A 22,719-nucleotide genomic window follows, 5' to 3' on the forward strand; every position below is an offset into this window, starting at 1 on the left:
TAGAACAATAAAACATTTGAAAGTAGATAAGATGTGGTGGTTATTCCAGTTTTCGAGAGATGTGTGGATGCAAGTATAAATACTATAACTATTATACTTAGTATGGGTGAGTATGGATGCACTAAAAATGTGCAGGGTAAAAGGTTTGGTAAAATATAATTTCTCAGTCATCCAATCTGGGAGACACTGCTACCATGGGGTTGCATGAGGGCGCACATAGTTGGCACTTAAATAGTTAACTAACTACTGCTGGCTCCTCCCTTCTGCAACCCCTGCTAGCCTCAGTTTAATTTAAGTGCCCAAGGCGTTGGGCTGTTGGTTTTTTAGATAAATTACGTGTAAAGCAACGGGCATGGTGTTACAACCACTTAATCTAATCCATACCTGAACTACACTTTAGCCATGTTGTTATCAGGAAGTATCACTGATGGAACTATAACATCTCCTTGGAAAAGTACTTCAGGGGTTAAATTCCACCTCCACAGGGAACACTCAGGAGTTGAGTGAATGAAGCTACCATTGTTATTTCTGTTAAACTGAGGGAAGACACCTGGGCAGATAGGGGAGGGGGCTGTATAGTGTGAGAAGCCCACCATTCAAGACCTTTTGCAACTTCCCTGGGCAGGCAGTTCCCAAGGTGGGATTAGGAGGTGATAAAAGAGGCTACCATGGGAGCTGGATATGTATGTGACTCACTTTGGCCAAGAGGTGATGCTCTGCCAGAGATGTCCTGTGGAACCTATCTCACTGGATTTCTTTGAACTGATTTCCTCACTTGTTGGACCTGCTATTGTTAAGGGGCCGTGCTCTATGTAATCCTGTTCTGCAGAATAAATCATCATATTTTTCCTCTAAACCCTGTCTGAGTCATCTTCACAGTACGTTTCTTTTATTTTTAGTTCTTATATCTGTATAGTGTAGAAAGATACAGGTGGTGTGGGCCACCTGTTATCTGCTAGGTCAGCGGTCCAGACGGACGGATGGATGAAGACCTTTTGTTCTACTGCCCACACGGACAGGCTTTTGGGGAGTGTACTTAGGGTTACAGCAGCCGCTCGCTGCGGTGCTGTCACCACCGTTACTCAGGGACCGGCACTGTCGACAGGCAGAGAGAGCACAGTCAGTTGGAAGCTGGACATGTTGGGAGATACCATGTTACCCGCTAAGGCGGAGGGGGAATCCTGAATCTCCGGTCGCGGAGCCAGTCCACGGCAGTGCCTGACTAGGTCAGACTGCAGAAACACTGGGCATGTTTCTTTTTGTTGCTGGACAACAAGTGGATGACACAGAAGGTGTGTACCGTTCTGCAGTTGGCTGTTAGTAGGAGTCTGGGATGGGGAAGGGGGGGGGCAGTGGAGGCTTTCCCCCTGCAAATTGTTATGTCCCAGGAGCACGAAATCTACCCTTGAATTCAGAGGATGACGGAGGTTCCTCAAGTAGCTCTGTGAGTAGAAACAAGTGCGCTGTTGCTGACTTCTTCCTTCCTTACCCTAAGGGCTAGATTTACTAAGCTGCGGGTTTGAAAAAGTGGGGATGTTGCCTATAGCAACCAATCAGATTCTAGCTTTCATTTATTTAGTACCTTCTACAAAATGACAGCTAGAATCTGATTGGTTGCTATAGGCAACATCTCCACTTTTTCAAACCCGCAGCTTAGTAAATCTAGCCCTAAGTGTCTATTTCTTAGTTGGTTAATTTGTGTGACACACGCAGTCAGGTTGTTTAGTGTATTTTCCCCATCATGGGAGTTAAATTTAGGGTATATTCAGTGGTTTAAGTTTACACATCTTTAGAGGGGCTAGTCTGCCCTGCTAGTATTTTTAAGCTTACCCTCAGTTTAAAAAAGAACATATATATTCGTTTAAAGAAGAGAGTAAAGCAATTAAGTAGAGATACTTATTTTATTGTTGGACACGGTTTTTTGTAGATTCAGATCCTAGCAAAACCCCGTTCCTGTTGCCTACCCACCGTGTGTGTGTGTGTGTGTATTCTTTTCTTACTGCTTGTTATGTCAGATAAAGGTAAATCGCGTCAAAGTTTATGTCTGTTCAATATGTTCTGCTAAACTTCCGGTGGGACAGACCCCACCGCACGTTCCATTCCGTATTCTTCAGCAGTAGGGGACTTTCTAACCCAGCTTCGGCAGTTAATATGGCGGCGTCTTCCCAGGTTTTTTCCCTGTCCCTCAGGCTGCCCAAAGGGAGCTGGCTTGGTCTTCTTCCCTGGGGAGAAGATTAGGCCGTTTAAATTGCTTCCTGGATTCCCCTGGGCTGCTTTTCCCCAGGGCCAAGTGGGCTAGGTTATCCCATGCTCTGTTTTCGGCTTCAGGCTCAGAGGGGTCCTTCGAGGAAGAAGGGGAGCTAGTAGAGGATTTTAACTCTGCCCAATGGGGTGACTGGGAGGAAAATGCCAGGAACCAAGGGCTACAGGACCTTGTGTCAGCTGTATGTCAGGAACTGGACTTGGTGGAATCAGAGGAGCAGAGCAGTTCAGGGTCTTATTAAATGAAAAAAGCCGAAGATTGTGTTTTTTCCTTCCTTTTCAGAGCTGTCTGAGATTGCGGAGTCCGCATGGAAAGCTCCAGACCGGAAATTCTCTTTCCCTCGCAAGTTCCTTCAGCTTTATCCACTGCAGGACCAGGATGCCTCGCCCTGGGAGTAAATTCCCAAGGTGGATGCGCCGGTGGCTAGGTTAGCCCTACATACCACGTTGCAGGTGCCCAGCTTGGCGGCTTTACGGGACCCCACAGATAGGCTGAAAGTTTCCTTAAGAGCATGTTTTTGGCAGTAGGCTCTTCATTCCGGCTCATGTTCTGATCTGTGTTGTTAGCCAGAGCCATGGAAACCTGGGCTGACCAATTGGCAGATTTTCAGGGTTCTGATCTTCTTCCTTTAGCTCTCCATTTGAAGGAAGCCTCAGGCTATCTTTACGAAGCGGCCCAGAATGCGGCTTCGGTGGCTTCTTCTATTTCTGCCACGGCAGTCGCGGCTAGAAGGGCCCTTTGGCTTTGCACTTGGGATGCGGATGCAGAGTCCAAGAAGTTGCTGGAGTCCTTACCTTACTCTGAGTCGGTCTTATTTGGTCCAGATCTGGACGCTATGATTTCCCAGTTCACTGTTGTAAAGAGTAATATTCTGCCAGTGAATTCTCCTAGTGCCAGACCACCTAGGTTCAGTTCTTTTCGGCAGTCCTTTCGAGGCCACACCTCTGGCAGGGGTCAGTCGTCAGAGAGAGGTGGACCTTTTTCGTTCCAAGGGCAGTCTCACAGGGGAAGGGGCTCCTTTCCCAGGAGGCGCTCCACTTCCAAGATCCCCAGACAAGTCCCCAGCATGATGGGAACATCCCTCTCCTCGCAGGGGTAGGGGGCCGTCTGCAACTCTTCAGAGACCAGTGGGCGGTGTCTTCACGAGGCAGCTGGATTTTGGGCATCATATTCAGAGGATACGTGATAAACCTTTTGGGTCCGGCTTCCAAATGGTTCTTCTCAACTTCTCTTCCTCGCGATCCGCTGAAACAAAGGGCTTTGACTCGGGCAGTCAATTCTCTTCTTTCAGCAGGAGTCGTTTGCTGAGTCCCAGATTCCCAGAAGGGTCGGGGATTTTGTTAAAATCTATTTGTGCCTCTGGTCCCTGTATGACTCCCCACCCCCCCCCCCCCCCCTCCCCTCTATACCCTACAATTTTGAAATGTTAAAACAACATCTTTACTGTATTAGATAAATATACAATTATTTCCCGAATAGGAGAGAACCATGAGAGTGTTTAAGTGTCCTGTTGTATGTAAACACGTGTTATCTATTACTGATTAACCTCTCGAGATTCTGTAATGCCTTTTCTATTGAAAAAGATGTTTCTAATAAAAAGTTAAAAAACAAACAAACTTTTTCTGGTCCCAAAACAGGATGGGTCATTTCAGCCAATCTTAAACCTCAAGAGACTCAATCAGCATTTGCAGGTGGACAAGTTCCGGATGGAAACGGTCCACTCGGTCATCAATGGACTGGAACCCCGGGAGTTTTTGGCGTAGATAGACCTCAAAGACACCTATCTCGACATTTCCATTTTGGAGGGGCATTGGTCTCTCCTTTTGGCTCATGATAGGGAGGGATCATTTTCAGTTCAGGGCGCTTCCCTTTGGGTTGTCAACAGCGCCCTGTGTGTTCACAAAGGTCATGGCTGCTCATCCGCGAGCCATGGGTGTGATCATAATCCATTATTTGGACCATCTCCTTATCAAGGCTCCTGCGAAGAACATCCTGAATCAACATCTTTTTCTGACCATTCAGATTCTGGGACATCGCAAGTAGGTAATAAATTACCCGAAGTCCCAATTGGTTCCGTCTCAAAGGATGGTGTTCTTGGGCCTTCTCATGGACACCAGTCAGCAGAAGGTTTTTCAACCGGAAAACCAGGCTTCCGTAATCAGGACCTCGGTGCAGAGGCTTCTCCGGTCTCCTTGGTCTTCCATGTTGATGGGCATGAAGCTTCTGGGTCAGATGGTCTCTTCATTCGAGACCCTCTCTTACAGCCGATTCCATTCGTGGATCTTCAGTGGGACCATTTATGCCAATGGTTGGGATCTCTATTCCATCTCAAGTCCCAGTGTTTTCAGTTGTCCAGGACAGCCCGTCTCTCTTTTCAGTCGTGGGCGGACCCAGAGCACTTAGTGATGGGTCGGTCATTCGTTCCATGGTCATGGATTTTGGTGACCATGGACACCAGTTTGAGGGGGTGTGGGGCAGTGGTCCTTCATCTTCGCCTACAGGGTCTGTGGTCAAGCAGGGAGGCCTCCCTGCCAATAAATGTCCCTGAATTGTAGGCGATCCTCCTGGCTCCTCAGGGGCGCAATATCTTCTCAGTCGGACATCGCCATGGCAGTGGCCTATGTAAACCGCCAGGGCGGGACAAGAAGCACAGGCGCTATGGCAGTAGCGAACGGGATTTTGTCTTGGGCAGAAAAGTTAGTTCCAGCCATATCCGCAGTGTTCATACCAGGGATGGACAACTGGGAGGCAGATTATTTGAGCAAGCATGCAATTCTCCCAGGAGAATGGTCCTTGCATCGTTCAGGTTTTTCAGGATCTAGTCGACAGATGGGGCCTCCCCGACATAGTCTTGATGGCCTCATCGCAATTGACGTGTATCAAGGTTTTGCGCATGGTTCAGGGATCCCTTGGCAGCGGCAGTGGATGTAATGACCATTTGTTGTGAATTTCATCTGGGGTACTTGTTTCCTCCCACTCCCATAATTCAGTGTGTACTTCGACGGGGTGGTCTGGGGGGCCATCCGGTAATTCTGGTTACGCCAAACTGGCCCAGGAGGGTTTGGTATGCCAATATTCTTCTGCGCACAGACGACCCGGGTGGCTCCTTCCTCTCAGGCCCGAGTTACTGGAACAGGGACCCTTTCATCATCCTCACTTGGTTCAATTAGCTTTAGCGGCATGACTGTTGAGGCAGGCATTTGGCGGGGCAAGGGGTTCCTTTCCGGTGTCGTGCATACCTTGATGAAGGCCAGGAAGCCGTCCTCGGCAAGTATTTACCATAGGACGTGGCTGGCTTATGTTAAATGGTGTGAGGTTCGTTCTTGACAGTCGTCTTCCTTCCGCTTGTCTCATTTATTGGAGTTCCTCCAGGATGGTTTGGATGTTTGGCTCCATCTTAGCTCCCTCAAGGTTCAGGTTTCTGTATTATCTGTTTTTTTTCAACGCCGTTTGGCTATTCTTCCAGAAGTTGTGGCCGGCTTCCAGGGAGAGTGTGTTGCGCATTCATCCTCCTTACGTTCCGCCGATAGCGCTTTGGGATGTCAATTTGGTCCTGGGTGTTCTCCAGAAGCCTCCTTTTGAACCTCTGTGTTTGGCTGAACTCAGATTTGTGACTTGAAAGGTAATACTCTTATTAGCTCTTGCTTCAGCACGCAGGGTGTCAGAGCTCGGGGCCTTATCGCGTTGAGCTCACTACCTTATTTTTCATGAAGACAGGGGGGTCTTGAGGACGGTGCCTTCTTTTCTACCAAATGTTGTCTGGTTTCCATGTGAACCAGGATATAGTGGTACCAGCTTTCCATGAGGGCTTTGCGCACCTATGTGGATAGGTCCTCTGCTTTTCGTAAGACGGACTCCCTCTTTGTTTTGTATGACTACCATAAGAGGGCTTAGCCAGCATCCAAGCAAACCATTGCCCGTGTGATTGCATCTACGATCCAGCAAGCTTATGTGAGTTCTAGCAGGCCGGTGCCATAGAGACTCGCAGCTCACTCCACGCGTTCGGTGGGGGCATCCTGGGCTGCTTGTCACAGTGCTTCGGCGGATCAGTTGTGCAGGGCTGCTAACTGGTCCTCTGTTCACACTTTTACCAGATTTTACCAATTTAATGTTATAATATGCTTCAGATACTTCATTTGTCCGCAGTGTTTTGCGTACAGAGGTTCCCGGGCAAAACCCCCCCTTAGGGACTACTTTAGAAGGTCCCCCTGGTAGCAGTGATCCCAGATTAATGACTGAGAAAAAAAGATTTTGGTACTTGCATCAAACCTCTTTCTCTGAATCCATATGTGGAACACTGCGTTCCCTCCCTTTTGCTCTTCTGGATGCTGTTTGATTGGTTCCTTCCTTGGTGCTTTTGTATTATACTGAGGTTTGCAGGGGTTGCAGAGGGGAGGAGCCAGCAGCAGTTAGTTTAGTTAACTATTTAAGTGGGAACTCCGTGCGTCCTCATGCAACCCATGGTAGCAGTGTCTCCCAGATGGATTCAGAGAAAGAGATTTGAAGTAAGTACCAAAATATTCTTCTTTGCTATAATTCCCATTTTTTTTAATTATTTATTTTCCTTTGAAGGGTTTTTGATCTTTTCAGAACCAAAAAACGTTATAAAACAAAGACGACACCTTCTATACAATCATTAAGAGGTACTTGTCCTAAAAAGATGCATCTTGTCTTAGCTTATCAATGCAATAATTTCTTTTAATGACTAGTAATATTTTAGACTGGCAAAAGGAGCATAATTCTTGTCTATGCTCCTTCCTTCCCTCCACAGCTGATATGGCTGTGAATTACAGTCTGCTCTCCATTGTTTTTTCCGGGTTCTTTGCCGGGAACCATGTGTAATTACAACTCCCAGGCATCGTGTTCGAACATTGTGCACTATAACCATAAACAGAGCCATGCGTTGGTTTCATTATAGAGCCTTTCTGGCCTCAGTAACAGCACAGTGTGTCATATGAAAGTTCTAATCTTAGGGAACCTATTTTAATAACACAGATAAGATGGGGGACACAAGCTGGTAATATATTTGATATGAAGGGGACATGGGCCAATATTATATGTGATGAAAATAGACAGGATATTTATGTGCAATGATGTTCAGTATTTAGGGTAATTATATGCTGGCTATTGTTTGGTATAATGTTCTGTTACTGCCAACATACATCCCCACATCCTTATTTTATTTAATGGTGTTCAATGTATTTTACAGATACGTTTTTCTTTATTTGTTTTGTATGGAGAAAAGTAAATGTTTTATCTTTTGGTAAAGAAATTTCTGTCCAAGACAGTTTGTTTGCACACAGCAGTGATGGTCCTCCCTCACAGCTCTGTAAAGAAAACCTACTGACAGTCAGAAAAGGGATTGGGCGCAGGAATGGTTAGCTTACACACATAGGAGAAGGTTTTATCTGGATGACACAAAGAATAATGCTGGTGTTTTAAATTGTCTGTTTTATTTGCTGCTCATACTGAATAGAAAGCCTTTCTATAAACATTATAAATATATATTGCTTTTTAACTTTATTAAATAAACCTTATGGGAAACTGAGAAATTGCACTATTTACAGTTATGGAGATCCTAATACTTGTGCAACTGGAATGTTTGTATTGTAGTAATCTAGAGACTGAACTACTGTACAAGTCAGCAGTTGACTCTGTATGTTGTCTGTTCTCAGAGCTGTCCGCACTTTTATCAGTGGATTGTTATATATTTTTTTTACTTATCTTTGTTGTGTGCAGTCACTGCTATACAATGAAATCTGTTGTATTTTGTTTCCAAAGGGTTTCTCTGTAAACGACCTAATGCAGCTGATGAAAATCAACCCAAAATCCAAGCTCTACAAATCTCTGGTAATGTCTGTTTGTGTTTGTGTACATTCTACACTATGATTTTTAATGGTTTTAGATATTTAATAACTTGTCCTGTTTTTTTATTATCTCCTACAGACATCAACTCTTCAGAATAGTAATGCAAAAGGTATGAGTATATGTTTGTTCTTGGTGTCTATGAGCACAAAAGTGTATTAAATTATAGTGATCTGTAACATCTTTTACAAATATAATGGCGTGTTCACCTGATGCCAAGGTTTGTATTGTCTAGCTGTCAGTGCCAGGGGTGAGACCTCTTAGCAAGGTGGTGGCACTGCTGCAGTAACTATACCCTGAGTCATCATACCTTTCTTCCAAGTTGTCTGCCGCAACCACACCTGTTACCTACAATCTAAAAGGGGCTTTCCACCTTCTAAAACAAAAACAATATAGAAGTAAAAAGATATCTATTTAGTAAAAGTTGCTGGAGAGCATGTAGGAGACAAAACAGACACTTAGGGCTAGATTTACTAAGCTGCGGGTTTGAAAAAGTGGGGATGTTGCCTATAGCAACCAATCAGATTCTAGCTGTCATTTTGTAGAAGGTACTAAATAAATGAAAGCTAGAATCTGATTGGTTGCTATAGGCAACATCCCCACTTTTTCAAACCCGCAGCTTAGTAAATCTAGCCCATAGTCATTTGAAGGATGGAAACTCTAGTTTGTTTGCTGTCCTTCCTGTTGGGAGTAAAATGATTGTTTTAAATCTCCACAAATGTAATTTTGGATACGCTGGGGAATATAAGCAGTGTGAGGAAGGGAAGTTGCCATAACATTCTATTCACTTTTATATGGTGAGTAATCATATATAAGTATCTATCATGTATAGCTTATAATTGTATAGATCTATATAGCTCATTTATTTATTGTGTTTTGCAGGTTTCCTTTTACAAGTCCTAAAAGAACTGATAGATTACCACCTCCATATAGATGGCAGAGATGCTGATACCCAAACAGTTACAACATCTCCTTACACGGAGTCCATTGGTATTGTCTATTTCTATTATCACTGTTGTTTTCCAGTTGGATTTATTACTTTATCATACAAAGACATGTATATAGCTTTTCTTTATTGTGTTGTGCTTGTTTAATATTTGGAACCTAATAGAGGATGATATCCCGCACATCAGTCTATAGAACTGAGTTTTCAGGGGAGCATTTGTTCTCATGCTGAAAGAGAACATAAATGCAAGCTGTAATTAAACATTATATAGAATAATGAGATCACAAAATATATTGAACTGATTGCACTGTTATTTGAAATGTATCTATCCCTTATCAGGCTGATATTGTTGCATATGGAAATTTCCTTAAAGGAAGCAGGCAAGCTACATTGGTGTGTGCATAAAGTGATTCATTGTGGGACACTATTTGCTACTAGAATAATTTCAAAGGAGAAATGCATCCAAAATTATTGATTACCTTTAAAAAATTGACTTGAACTGCTGCCATTGTAGTTTGTAATGATAAGATCAGGTATGTGCACCCGCTGAAAATGTTGTCAAATTGTTGTATAAGTTGAACCGCGCTGTGCTTGCTTCCTTGCATGGAGTTCTATTCTGGAATCCGTTCTAAATGTAGCCACAAAGTTGACCAATCTGTAGGCACACAAACTTCATATGTTGAACATGGACATCTGCCTACTAAGCACAAAGTGATCAAATTTAGTGCACTTGGATAATGATCATGCTCTATTCAACAAGAATGAATAGAAATGTAATTTCTTGGGGTGGAAAAGCACCACCTTGGCTTCCATAGCTTATGCTGTCAGAAATAACCTTTTGTAGAAAAAATTGTGTGAAATTTGAGTTATTTTTCTCATCTATGGTTAGTCTCATGGCATGGCATTGTATGTGGACTTTGAACTTGTCTTTGGTCCAGCTATTTAAAATCTCTCCATGGTTCTTTTTCAGATTTTTTTTTTTTTGTCTGTATTGGATTTGATGGAGAATTTATGATCATTCTTTTGTTGCATTATTTTGGGTTCATCTTGACCGATGGTTTTCAATTCTACTCAAATATATTGTTAAATCGCCCAGCTGCCCACACGCAGAAGCTGCAAAACAACTTTAAGCAATAATAGTCCCACAGCCACCATTGGCAGTATACACACAAAGATTCATTTCAACAGATTATTTTATCTGATCCGCAGCATGTGTGCAAACACGTCACCACTCTGTTTTTATTATTGATATTACTTGTTTGTGCAGTCTACACCCGCAAAGATTTCTATCTGGGAGAAAAAATTTAGAGCATATGCTGTACCGGATATCATTGGTGGAGCTCCCAATTTTAGTCATGCACGGACAGAAGACGATCGATGCATATTGGTCAAGCAGAGCACACGTGTTTGTTTTTTTTCTTTAACTTATTTTTTTCATTGAAATATAAGGTGGTACAGAAATGAGTTTCAAATCACCAGCTCATGTAAAGATTTGCAATATTAGACCAGTGGGTAAATGTATCATTCTGCAAATTGCTGGAAATCGGCGACTTTGTCTTACAAGCCATCATCGCTTTAAATTTCCGGCGACTTGCAGAATGCGGAGAATTATACATTTACCCCCCGGAGTTCATAAACAAGATTGTAAAGATATTATTACTTAACAATAGAAAAGTCCACGATTGGTAGAGCGAACGGGAAGAACTGGGTCACCTGTATTATTACATTAGCGTTTGTTTGCATGCCAGGCCCAATAAAGATAAGTAATTAAGCTATAAAGTTTAAATGAAAACCTTTTGGCTGCTGAGAGTTGGCATAGCAGATGGAAACGTCTGGTTATACACAGTGTACAATTGTTTTGGGGGATCTTGGGTACCTAGGTGTAGTCCATGTGGTGCATAAAGAGCATCTCTGAATCTCTCCCTTTGTAGAGGGTGGAAGGGTGGGGAGGAAAATATCTTGAAAATCTTTTGGGTCTGTTCCTCTTTTTGTAGTAACGTCTCCAACCAATCCATTTTGAATGTGGAACAGCTTTTCTTTGAATACAGAAATAGTGGAATTATGGATCCACATTTGCAGAATGCCTTTTCTGGCTGCCGCAGATATAGCAAGTAGTTTGGAGGTTATAGAAACTGTATGATGATTTCTAGTATGGTCAGGTATTAAAGATAAGAAATAAAACAGATGTTTATTAGAGTATGCCCTAATTTTGAGACAAAAATACCTCATTTTTGGACCATTACATTTGTATGTATGTGCGTCTGATAAGCCAATTACTATTGGGTGATAGGCAGGCTCTGTAGTACAGTGTTCTCCCAACATCTTTTTCCCAGGTGCTCTATCCGGCTGTTTTCATTTTCCACCTGGCTCTTGGAGCCCAACAGAGTCCTATTATAATAGAATAAACCAATGTTTCTCGTATTAGAACAGGCACTATGTGAGCACTACAGCCAGTAGTGTGTTAGACCACTGACCACCAGTCTGACCAGTCCTGGCAGGTGTGGGCAATAACTTCCAACATTTTTCAATACTATTATACAGTATTACAACTGCCCCCACCCAGCTACTTCTTAAAGCCACCCGGCTGGCAAATTTTTCTGGGGAGAACACTGTACTATATAATATATGGCTGTAAGTACAAGTTTAAAGGAGACTGTGTGCGTGAATACAAGGCAACAGTGACACTGCTATTATCCTGACTTTTTCCCCCCAAAATCAAAAGCAATAAGGTCATGCAAAAAGTTGTAATGTGTGAAGTGGCCTTGTGTTTGGGGGGTTTTACTAATATAGTATATCCACTGTGGGCAGCACGGTGGCTAAGTGGTTAGCACTTCTGCCTGACAGCGCTGGAGTTCAATTCCCGACCGTGGTCTAATCTGTATGGAGTTTGTATGTTCTCCCTGTGTTTGCGTGAGGTTCCTCCGGGTGCTCCGGTTTTCTCCCACACTCCAAAAACATACTAGTAGGTTAATTGGCTGCTATCAAAAATTGACCCTAGTCTGTCCCTCTCTGCGTGTCTCCCTCTCTGCGTGTCTCCCTCTCTGCGTGTCTCCCTCTCTGCGTGTCTCCCTCTCTGCGTGTCTCCCTCTCTGCGTGTCTCCCTCTCTGCGTGTCTCCCTCTCTGCGTGTCTCCCTCTCTGCATGTGTGTGTGTGTCTCTCTGTCTCTCTGTCTCTCTGTCTCTCTGTCTCTCTGTCTCTGTTAGGGAATTTAGACTGTAAGCTCCAATGGGGCAGGGACTGATGTGAATGAGTTCTCTGTACAGAGCTGCAGAATCAGTGGCGCTATATAAATAAATGATGATGATGATTATTCCAATCAGATTCAGAGAATACCATCAGCAGCAGTTATGTTTCCTTCTTTCAGTGTTTCTAAACTTTCTGAATGACCGGTTTCTGGATGAAAGATAATTATCAGATGATTGTGGTAGAAACGTTCACATTACTTTAAGTAACAAAGTATGATTTCTTTGTGTGCATTTACCTTTTATTGAGTAATATATTTCACTGAGTACTGGTTCATACCCACTTGTGTGTTTTTCTTTTTTTCTATTGTTACCATACCCATTGGAATTTCACTTGCACTGTGGCAGCGTTTATCGGAATGCCACGTGATCTATTTGTTTGCGTTTACTGCATCTCTAAAATTCTAAAATTCCAGTGGGTATGAGACCTATATTAAACAAACAAAGCAACAAAAGTTAAAAGTTACTTTTTTTTCTATTCCATTCTCCTTCTTTTTTTTTTTTTCTTTTTTTTTAATAAACTTTGTTTCTCATTTCTTTAGTGGAGAAATTTAAATTTATTGATGAACAGTTTGAAGAAATGTTTCCAAAACGTCCAAAATTTGAGTCCCTGGAAAGTAAACTATCCGAATATCGTAGAGATATTGCGAATCAGCTCCAGCTGGAAATGTCTCAGAAGGTCAGAATGTATTATAGTTCAGTAAAAACGTACAAAATTCCAGAAGTGGTGCCCCACACACTATACTAACAGATATTGTCTCCAGCACAGTGTTGTAAGTCACTAAGAAAAGTTGTATTTTAAACAACACTATATATATATATATATATATATATATATATATATATATAATTATATTTTCCACATATTTGATAAACTTTTTCATAACTAATTGTAAAGAAAGAAAGAAAAACCTTTTGTTATTGCCGCTTGATTTATACAACAGATGTGGTGATGCTGTGGTGCCGGCAATGTCCCTGCATTGAGTTCCAGTACGTCTTACATATTACCAGAAGACTGTATGTTACTACCACCACAATATTGTCTAGGAATTACAAAAACTCGTAATAACTTGTCAAAATAATGAATATGTTTATTAATAAATAAAAAATGTAGCCTATAACATACAATAGGTAAAAGCCAAGAAATTCTGAAGCAAGAGAGAAGTGTTTGATCCTAAGGGTTGTCTTTTCATAGGATAACCTGTTAAGAAGCATTCCCAAATAGATCAGTCTGGCATATTGCATTCACAATTATAGAGATGTAAAGAAAAAATTTAGTTTGTGATGTATGATCTATGTTCATATGTTTTATTGAACACTTTATAGAAATATACATTAAAAATAATCCCTATTTATTGGGTGAGTATTTTTCCTTTTAATTAGCTTTATATGTGCAATATATACATCATGTTCGCACATTCCCGCCTTAAGCTACTGATTCAATAGCTCATATTCAAAATATGTTTCCTTAACACAAGATAAACATAACAGTAAAAATTAACTGTTCAGTTAGTAAAACTGGCTCACTTTTATTTTTTTAGTTGCAACATTTCAAAGATGTTGACATTGCTAAATTAAAACTGGAAGAAAGCGCAAAGTCCCAGAAGGAAATAACTGATTTACGGAGAGAGATGGAGAAGACTTACCAATTGAAATGTGACGGTTTAGTGTCACGGGAGAAGAATGCTATGGAGAGACTTCAGATGCAGCAAGAGGTAAGCACGGGAGACCCACCAGACTACATGCGCTCCTTTGCTTACTATTATTGTTAATTTAAACTTTTAATATTTTCACAGACTTCATGTATTTATGATGATATTTTATACAAATGCTGCACATCTTTCATCTTTCCATTCAGCATATACGTGCAGATCTGCCTTCTGTTATCTGCTTAAAATGCTATGCTGAATATAAAAATATAAAATTAAATAAAAATTAAAAATAAAAATTACAAGGCAGCCAAAATAGTAACAACATGTTCAGCATCATGTATATAAACTCTGTACTGCACTGGTTGCCTATAGTTATGGCTGTCATGGCTGCAAGAGAAGACTTCAGTGACTTTGGAACAGAGGTGATATTTGGGGTGCATGTGGCAGGGATTTTAGTGACCAAGACCACTCTGCTTGCAAATGTTTCATGAGCATAGGTGTTATCAGCATGGACCTCTTAGGGAAAAACATTTGGCAGACCTACAATTCATTATAGGTTTAGTCATATCTATATTGGACTGGCACTTACAAAATCCACCTTTCCTTCTATCTACATTATTGATCCATGTGAACTATATCCTTTTGGCAAATATCTACTTGTGCAATGTTGCATTTATTATAGTTTGGTTCTGTTGAACAGTTTATGGATTATTTGCTTCTGGCCAGAAGCCAGCACACTGTTGTGCATATTGGTTTTAATACTTATGCTGAATATTGTTTTATAATTATACATGTCTGGTATCCTTTCTTCATTACCACTCTACTATCAGTTCACATGTTTATCTGTGATTGAGGATATATTATCACTGACACACCACAATTTGTGCCTTGGGTCATATACACGGCCTGGTATCTTTATAAGGTTGGAGTTCCCCTACTTTAGTACCCTGAGTGGCAGCAATTTGCAGATATAGAGAGGAAGCGCAGATTTGTATTTTTGGTTACCGGATCTGAACCCAACTGTGTGTTTCTGGGATATTCTGGAACAGCACCTGAGACAGCATTTTTCACAACCCATCAAACATACGTCAGTTGAGAGACTTCCTTGTGAAAGAATGATGATGCATCTGCTCAATTCTAGACATTGCTTGGCTCAGTGCCATGGCTCATACAGGAGCTTTACTTTAACTTTTATATTGGTGTTTCCATTTTTCGACCTTTTTTTTTTTTTTTTTTTTCTCCCTAGAGCTCATATTATTAGGATCATTTCAACTTTGTCTTGAAAGCTTTTTTTTAATTCTCAGCTATACACACACAGCGTTATTCCCAATATTTAGGGAAAACTCCAGTAGAAATCTGGACCCAGCGGTCTGTATGTACCTTTAGAACTGTTGTATCGGGTATGACAGAAACTGTGGGTTTGAGCATTTCATCAAGTAGTTGCCAGCCACTTGAACAGAGTGCCTCCTCACTACCAAACAATAATAGTGTGCATTTTAATTTAGCTAGACTTTTCATTTATTTTTTTATTTTTTTATGTGTTGACAGATTGAATCCAAGGAGATCTATGGTCAGAGGCAGACACTTCTGAAAGAAATTGAGGTGGCGCGAAGCAGAGAAATGGATTTTCGGCAGCGCGTGAAAGCATTTGAGCTGTAAATTAATACTATTTTAATATTTAACTAATTTAGATAATTATGTTAAGTTACTTTCATTACAAGTGTAAATGATCATTATTTAGCAAATGTGTATTTAAAAAAGAAATCCTTTTTACTACATAACCTTATCTTGGCTTTTGCTTGATGTACGGTATTTATTTTTGTCTGAACTTAATATATAGTTGCAAAATTAACATTGGTTAGAGAAAAGTTAAAGGAGGTGTCAGTAGGGTAAGATGAAGCATAAGATTAATGTCGATTGAATTCAGATAGATGTATGTCATTCTGTCAGGCTTTATTTCAATAGATTTAATCCTAACCTGTGAAGTAACCGATAATATATTTTAGTAATACCAACAATTGAATGAATCATTTGAATGGACTTTCCTGTTAAATAACTTTTTAGCAAAGTATTTAGTATGGTCTGTTTTTCTGTGGCCAGGCATGCATTACATTCGACCATAGTTTTATTCTGTTTAAAGGTACAGACAAATAATGGTAATTCTTTTACATCTCAGATGTAAGGAGGGAGGGTGGAACACAAGCATTTGTGCAGGAGGCAACGAAAGGGGCAGAGTAATAGGTCAGCTGTCCAGTTAGTATTGGGAGACACTGGGTTTTACAACAAGCAAAGATGCCAGGCGTTAAGAACAGATGGACACCTGATACTATGTCAAGATGATTACCAAAGCAGTCTAGGAGCTTTAAGGTTTAATATATCCACTTTCACTGACCAATATAATTGGACAGCATTTTTTAACATTAGATTTCTCAGATCCTTAGTAAATATAGTTAGTATTTTTTGTACAATTAATGTGCATGTTTATACTGTGTTCTGCAAACACCTTTTTGATTTAACTTCTTTTATTCTAGTACTCAAAAGTTACAGGAAGAGAAGAACAGAAGTGTGAATGACTTGCTCAGGAAGCGAGAGCTGGAAGTAAAGAACATTGAAGATACATTTGAACAGAAGCTCAAAAATGAGCTATTACGGTCTGATTAGTTTTCTACTTGTATTTCTTATTTACTTTAATATAAACTACCGTTCTCTTGATTTACAATGTAAAATCTATTTTTTATATAGTAAAAATAGCACAGAAGAGCTTAGTTGTAAGCAAGCAGTTAAAGTACCACTAAAGCTAAATTACATTGTCCCATATATAAATAAGAGTATTCACAAATGTGATGTGTGTGTATATATAATAATATATATATATATATATATATATATATATATATATATATATATATATATATATATTATTTATGTGTGTGTATCAACAACTGTATATCACTTTATATAAATTTGATGCTTAAGTAATTATTTTGAGATAGCACAAAGAGATGTATTTTTAATTTCTGTAATTCCATCTATGTCAGGGCTGTCCAACCTGCGGCCCTCCAGTTGTTGTGAAACTACAAGTCCCAGCATGCCCTTCCAGCTATCAACTGGTTGTCTGCCGCAAAGCATGCTGGGGCTTGTAGTTTCACAACACCTGGAGGGCCGCAGGTTGGACAGGCCTGAGCTATGTAATCAAATGTATATTAGAGACATTGCAGAACAAATAACAGCTGCAGGGGAGGAGAGCATGTCCTGCACATTACTAGGCATCTAGTGACCACCACGTTTGTGAGTTTATCATTTCAGTGGCTCTAAGCTACGTGGACAAGAAGCACTGCATTATATAATGTGTTTGTTTGGCTGTTTATTTTGTCTTGGCTGCTGTCAATCATTTTAATGAAATAAGAGTTGTAGGTATAACTCCTGATCCCTGCATATGTAGTTGTAAGAATACAATTATATCATTGGTAGTCCTGCTTGTTTAGAGAATTGAGATCTACCTAACATTACTCTTTAATAGTACATCTGGCACAGTTGGTTTACTAAGAAAAACATTGAAAACACCTCTAAAAACAAAATATCTTAAATGGCCATCTTTGCTTATTATCCAGTGTCTGAGAGATGATCTTTGTTTAAGCTATTGCATTGTCAAGGTAAATAGTCTTCTATTTCATATAAAAATATGGACACTAGTAGTACTATTTTCTCTAACTTTGGATGAACTCAACTTTTTGAGTCGACAGAAGTGTGTCTAATCCTCATAATATGTAGAGCAATAAGACTCTCTGTTCAGATAATCTCTGATATTTGAATATAATATTTATAGCAGCTAAAATTAAAGTATACCCTAATTATAGAACACCTGACATTTTAAAGTGTACATGTCACCCACAGAAAGTAGAGCAGGGACAGAATCACTGCGGACACAAGCATTTTGACTTTTGCATAGACCATGCCCCTGAGAGGGACTTAGAAAGCAAACAAAATCTCAATTTCATTACAGTAGTTGAGAGAGTTGTCCTCTGGCAGTCACTAACCAGCTTGTAATTGGTCCACATCACCCCTACCCTGTCTTCGTTCACGGCTCTAAGAGGAATCCTAGCGGCTTCAGTAAGGAGGAGTGTTTGTGGAGAGCATAAAATCACAGACTAAACCATTATGTGACCACAGTAGCAACACTGGTTAAATTGTCTTACATGAGAAATAATTTACAGTGCTTATCTGCATGCAGGACTTCTGATTCAAAGTATATCCCAGTGTATATTCTTGTGATATAAAATGCCAGACAGGCAACTCATAGAGTAGTAAGTTATAATAATGTGCTTTATTTGACACTATTAAAAACACTTACAGATTAAAAACAAGAGAGGCCTCTCTGGGATATCTCCTTGTTGTGATGGTGGCATACAACCCCTGGTGTACCACGTGGCTGAACCAGGAAGTGATGCTGCAGTAGGGCAAGTTACCACTTTCGCCAAAAGATGCAGCTGGAGATCCTGGGAGGCCACTTTATGCGTTTCGTCTTGCTATTTCATCAGGGTTGTGGGCTCCTGTATCTTTACTACAAATTATCTTTATTGATTTCATCTAACCAGTCTTTGCTGTGAAGATATGGTGGACCACTCCCCTAATGAAGTAACAAGGCGAAACGCGTCTTGTTCCATGACAGCACAGTCTCTCCTCCCTGCACCTTCTTTGCTTTTAGTATAATGACCAATGTAAAGAGAGTTTGGTTTGATGTGACATTTATTGCCTGTTTTGTTTTTCTCATAATGTCATCTTTTAGTTTGCATTATTGACAATAGTAGAAAACCATACTCTGCATGTGTTTTGTATCATAGATATCAATATGAACTAAATGAAGAGTATTTGAAGAAAACCCAGAAAGTCAGTGAGGATGAGAGGAAAAACAGAGGTGGGTAAATAAATAGGAAATGTTCTATTGTGCTTTAGCCTAGTTGTCTTTATTAGTATTATGGATAGTACACAAAGGCATTGAATCAGGATGTCTGTATCATCTTGTGTTTCTCTTGTTCTCTGACACCACTTTGACCATGTATTGCTACCATTCATGACTACTGTTGTTTGAATGTATAGGCTGATTTCTAGGTTCCATACAGAGATTTAAAGAGATATCGCTGTGTAACACCCCATTTAATATTATCAGCAAGTGGACACAGTTGTGATGTTGAAAATGTTTTTCTTCATTCCCTGTGTGCTAAGTAGTCACTTGCTATTGTTGGCTGTCGTGACACAGTTATAGTGACTGGTGATGACTAGTGCTGGAACTTAAGTTGCTTTGAGATGTGGGCATTCTTGTACAAGCTTTGCTTTCTAAAAAAGAAAATGAAGAGTAAGGAAATCCACTACTTGATATTACTATAAACCCAGGATTTTTCATCATTTAACTAATGAAATTGAAATAACTGAAGTGTTTATAGGGAAAGCCATAGTTTTTTGAAATTCATATTCCTAATTGATGCAATTATTTGTAAATTATTGTTTACAGTGGGTTGACATTTATTTAAGAGGATTATTAATCCTCTCCATTCTCATTAATAGTACACGGGGGGAGATTCCACCCCTACGTGCCAGATGCATTTGTTGTGAACAGGGAAGTGAAAGGGGATGTGAGAGTCTTGTATCTTTCCAAACTCACTTGATCCGGTATGCTGAAATCATTTGCAAATGACTATGAAGCACATAGTCATAGTCATTGTGGGCAGCACTAAAAGAAGCCACTTGCTTGAAAATGAGTGTGTGTGTTTTAAGCATAAACCATTGAAATAATTATTGGCAGCACGGTGGTTTAGTGGTTAGCACTTCTGCCTCACAGCACTGGGGTCATGAGATATATTCCCGACCATGGCCTTATCTGTGTGGAGTTTGTATGTTCTCTCTGTGTTTGCGTGGGTTTCCTCCCACACTCCAAATACATACTGATAGGTTAATTGGCTGCTATCAATAATTGACCCTAGTCTCTGTCTGTGTGTGTGTGTTAGGGAATTTAGACTGTAATCTCCAATGGGGCAGGGACTGATGTGAATGAATTCTCTGTATAGCGCTGCGGAATTAGGGGCGCTATATAAATTGATGATTATGATGAAACCATCTTTTTTTCTCTTTTACTTATGAAGTTTTCTTAACCCCCCCTGTCTCTTCCTAATTGTACTTTAGTGGGGGTCCTTTCCCTGGGACCTCACCATTTTGTGTGTTTAGCATGTTCCTGGGACTTGCATGTAGCCGGGCCCTCTGCCGATCACCTGTGGTGCTGTTCTGCTCTCTGTAGTCCAACGCTGCGGCTCTACTTAAAAGCTTTAGATCCGCCCACTGAGTCTCTCGTGGTAGAGATCCAGTACAAAACTTTATCCAGTTGGTACAGTTACCCTATATCAGTGATTCCCAACCTTTTTAACACTGGGAACCTCCAAATGTTTTGCAGTGCTTCACCACAGACACTACACTGTGGTTTTGGCTGCTCTTGATGGCCAATATATCTAAAACCAATTTTGATGTAATTGTCATATTTAATTTTCTTGCATTTTGAGAGATTGTCTTTGTTGGTCATAAAGATGTTTTGGAGGGGGAGTTGTCAATTCAGCACATGGCTGATCACATTCAGAAGTTGATACTGCTGCATTGAGTGTGTGGTGTGTGTGTGTGGTGTGTGTGTGTGTGTGTGTGTCTGTGTGCGTGCTTGGGTGCGTGTTTCAAGGCTAACATTTTTACTTCCCTTGTTTAACCAACAATCCATTGTCAACTCTAGCCAGAAAGAGGTAGATAGGTAGGAAACATGGTTTTATTCTTGTTGAACAGTGTGCCTTTTTCTGGTTGGTGAAATCATGCACTTCAGGAGGAGGTAGTTATCTGCAGCCCTCCAACGAGGGGAGTTCTAAGAAATGATTGGGCCTGTGTGCAACATTAGTCCTTGGGCCTCCCACCCCTGAGCAAAATGCAAATAAAGGTGCACACATATTCAAGATAAACAATCCCTTCTGAAACACTTGGAACAATGCAGCTATAGCCCTCATCCCCATTTATTGGAGATCACAAGACTCATTTTCATTGAGGAGTGGTTCCATCAAATCGACTTTTATATGTCAATGGTTGACATCATTTTATCTGCGTCAGATACAGAGTTCACAGCCACATGAATTAGGTGGTTGGAATTCAAAGAATCAACTTCTTATACTGCCATTGTGAAACCCCCGATTTCTGTTTTAGCCCCTGATCAATTAGGAATAGTGAAAAAAAAATTTCATTCATCAATTCTGGGGGACACTACTACCATGGGTTGTATGATGGAAGCGTTGAGTTGGTACTTAACTAGTTAACTTTGTTAAATGTATCAAGCTGACAGACCCCTCCCCTCGGCATCCACTGTAGCTGATCAGTTTTAGAGTAAGCGCTCCAGGGAGTTGGGCTTACTTTTTTTGCTAGTCTAGATTTATTTCATTTTATTATTTTCTATAAAAGGTAACTTTTTCTCTTCCTGTTTTTTTAAGGAATATAGGTAGCGTGCTCTATAAAGGGAGGGCATGCTTCCTGAGTATATAGCTGCACTATAGCTGTTTTATAGTGAGAGCTGGACAGCGCTCGCTGATTGCACCTTCAGGTTTTTAGTGCTGACAGGCAGCTTAATTAAGCCGCTGTCACACTGACAGATACCCAATATACCGACACTGCCGTCAAAGGCGAGGAGCGCCGGTAATCGGATCCGTGGTGGCTGCCATCTTCGGAACAGACCAAGTTCCTCCCTCAGAATAGGAGGTGGGAAAACTTGCTTATACTCACTATCCACCACAGCAATGGATGCAGTATTGGAGTGATCGCTGCAGGCTTACTAAATTAAGAAGCTGCAGCTAACGATCGCTATTACAGGAGCAGCAAAGACCTGGAGAGGGAACTAATGAAAATAGAGTTCTCCCACTGCACACAGGACTATGGAATCTTTTAATGGCACCAAATAATGCCCCGGGAAACCAGCAGACTCTCAGTCTTAACACTGCAGATGCTGCTGGCAGACTCCTCTCCTGTAGAGCTGGCTTAGCCCGTTGGAAGGCTAATACCACATATATATATATATATATTTTATATTGCTCTATACTTCTGTACTCAATTATTACTAAGGAGTCTATTAGTACTGTTTGTGCATTTAGCATATATTATTATATTCTGCATATTATATTACACTCTGATCATAGATTATTACAAGATACTACTTTTGACTAGTTGTCATAGATTAGTTGTATCATTGTATCTATACCAAACTTGTTTCCTGTGTGACTGGCTGTATTCCATACTGTTTCCTTCTGTGGTGACACTATTTCCATTCAGAAACATGAAACATGTCTGAACAAGTAAAGTATTTTGCAGGAGGTGCCTTTCCTTTATCATAGTGTAAAGCTAAGTTTACCTATTGGACAGCAGGACCCCGGGGGCGCTCCGCATTGACTGTGACGTGGGAGACCAGCCCGCACAGGCTGAGGTTGGTGTACCTCTGACGGAGGAACCGACGTGGGCATCTTCTCTGATGCAATCTGTTGCAACGTTGGTTCAGCTGCTTACTAGGCCAGTTGAGATACCAGTGGTTACTGCTGTTCCTCCACATCAGTAGCTATTGACTTACCTGCATCATTCACCTTACCCGTGATGGCCGAGGCAGTGGATTTTAGGTCGGCTGGCACATCATCCTCACTCGCTATCTCAGTTCCTCCTCCTGGAGAACCTGCTTGGTCCTCATCTCTGGT

The 22,719-nt window shown here is 40.8% G+C and overlaps 1 protein-coding gene across 5 annotated transcripts in view; it reads left to right on the top strand.

Annotated features, from left to right (window-relative positions):
* OFD1 (OFD1 centriole and centriolar satellite protein) overlaps window positions 1-22,719 on the top strand; it is a 69,810-nt gene that overhangs the window by 4,420 nt on the left and 42,671 nt on the right. For all 5 annotated transcript variants that reach the window (XM_075194828.1, XM_075194824.1, XM_075194826.1 and 2 more), the window contains 8 exons: window positions 8,045-8,113; window positions 8,210-8,240; window positions 9,011-9,118; window positions 12,860-12,996; window positions 13,859-14,032; window positions 15,518-15,624; window positions 16,501-16,620; window positions 18,811-18,884. In XM_075194828.1, the coding sequence (XP_075050929.1) occupies window positions 8,045-8,113; window positions 8,210-8,240; window positions 9,011-9,118; window positions 12,860-12,996; window positions 13,859-14,032; window positions 15,518-15,624; window positions 16,501-16,620; window positions 18,811-18,884 (820 nt within the window). The remainder of the gene's footprint in view (window positions 1-8,044; window positions 8,114-8,209; window positions 8,241-9,010; window positions 9,119-12,859; window positions 12,997-13,858; window positions 14,033-15,517; window positions 15,625-16,500; window positions 16,621-18,810; window positions 18,885-22,719) is intronic.

This window comes from Mixophyes fleayi, chromosome 2, assembly GCF_038048845.1.
Source record: "Mixophyes fleayi isolate aMixFle1 chromosome 2, aMixFle1.hap1, whole genome shotgun sequence".
Classification (NCBI taxonomy): Eukaryota; Metazoa; Chordata; class Amphibia; order Anura; family Limnodynastidae; genus Mixophyes; species Mixophyes fleayi.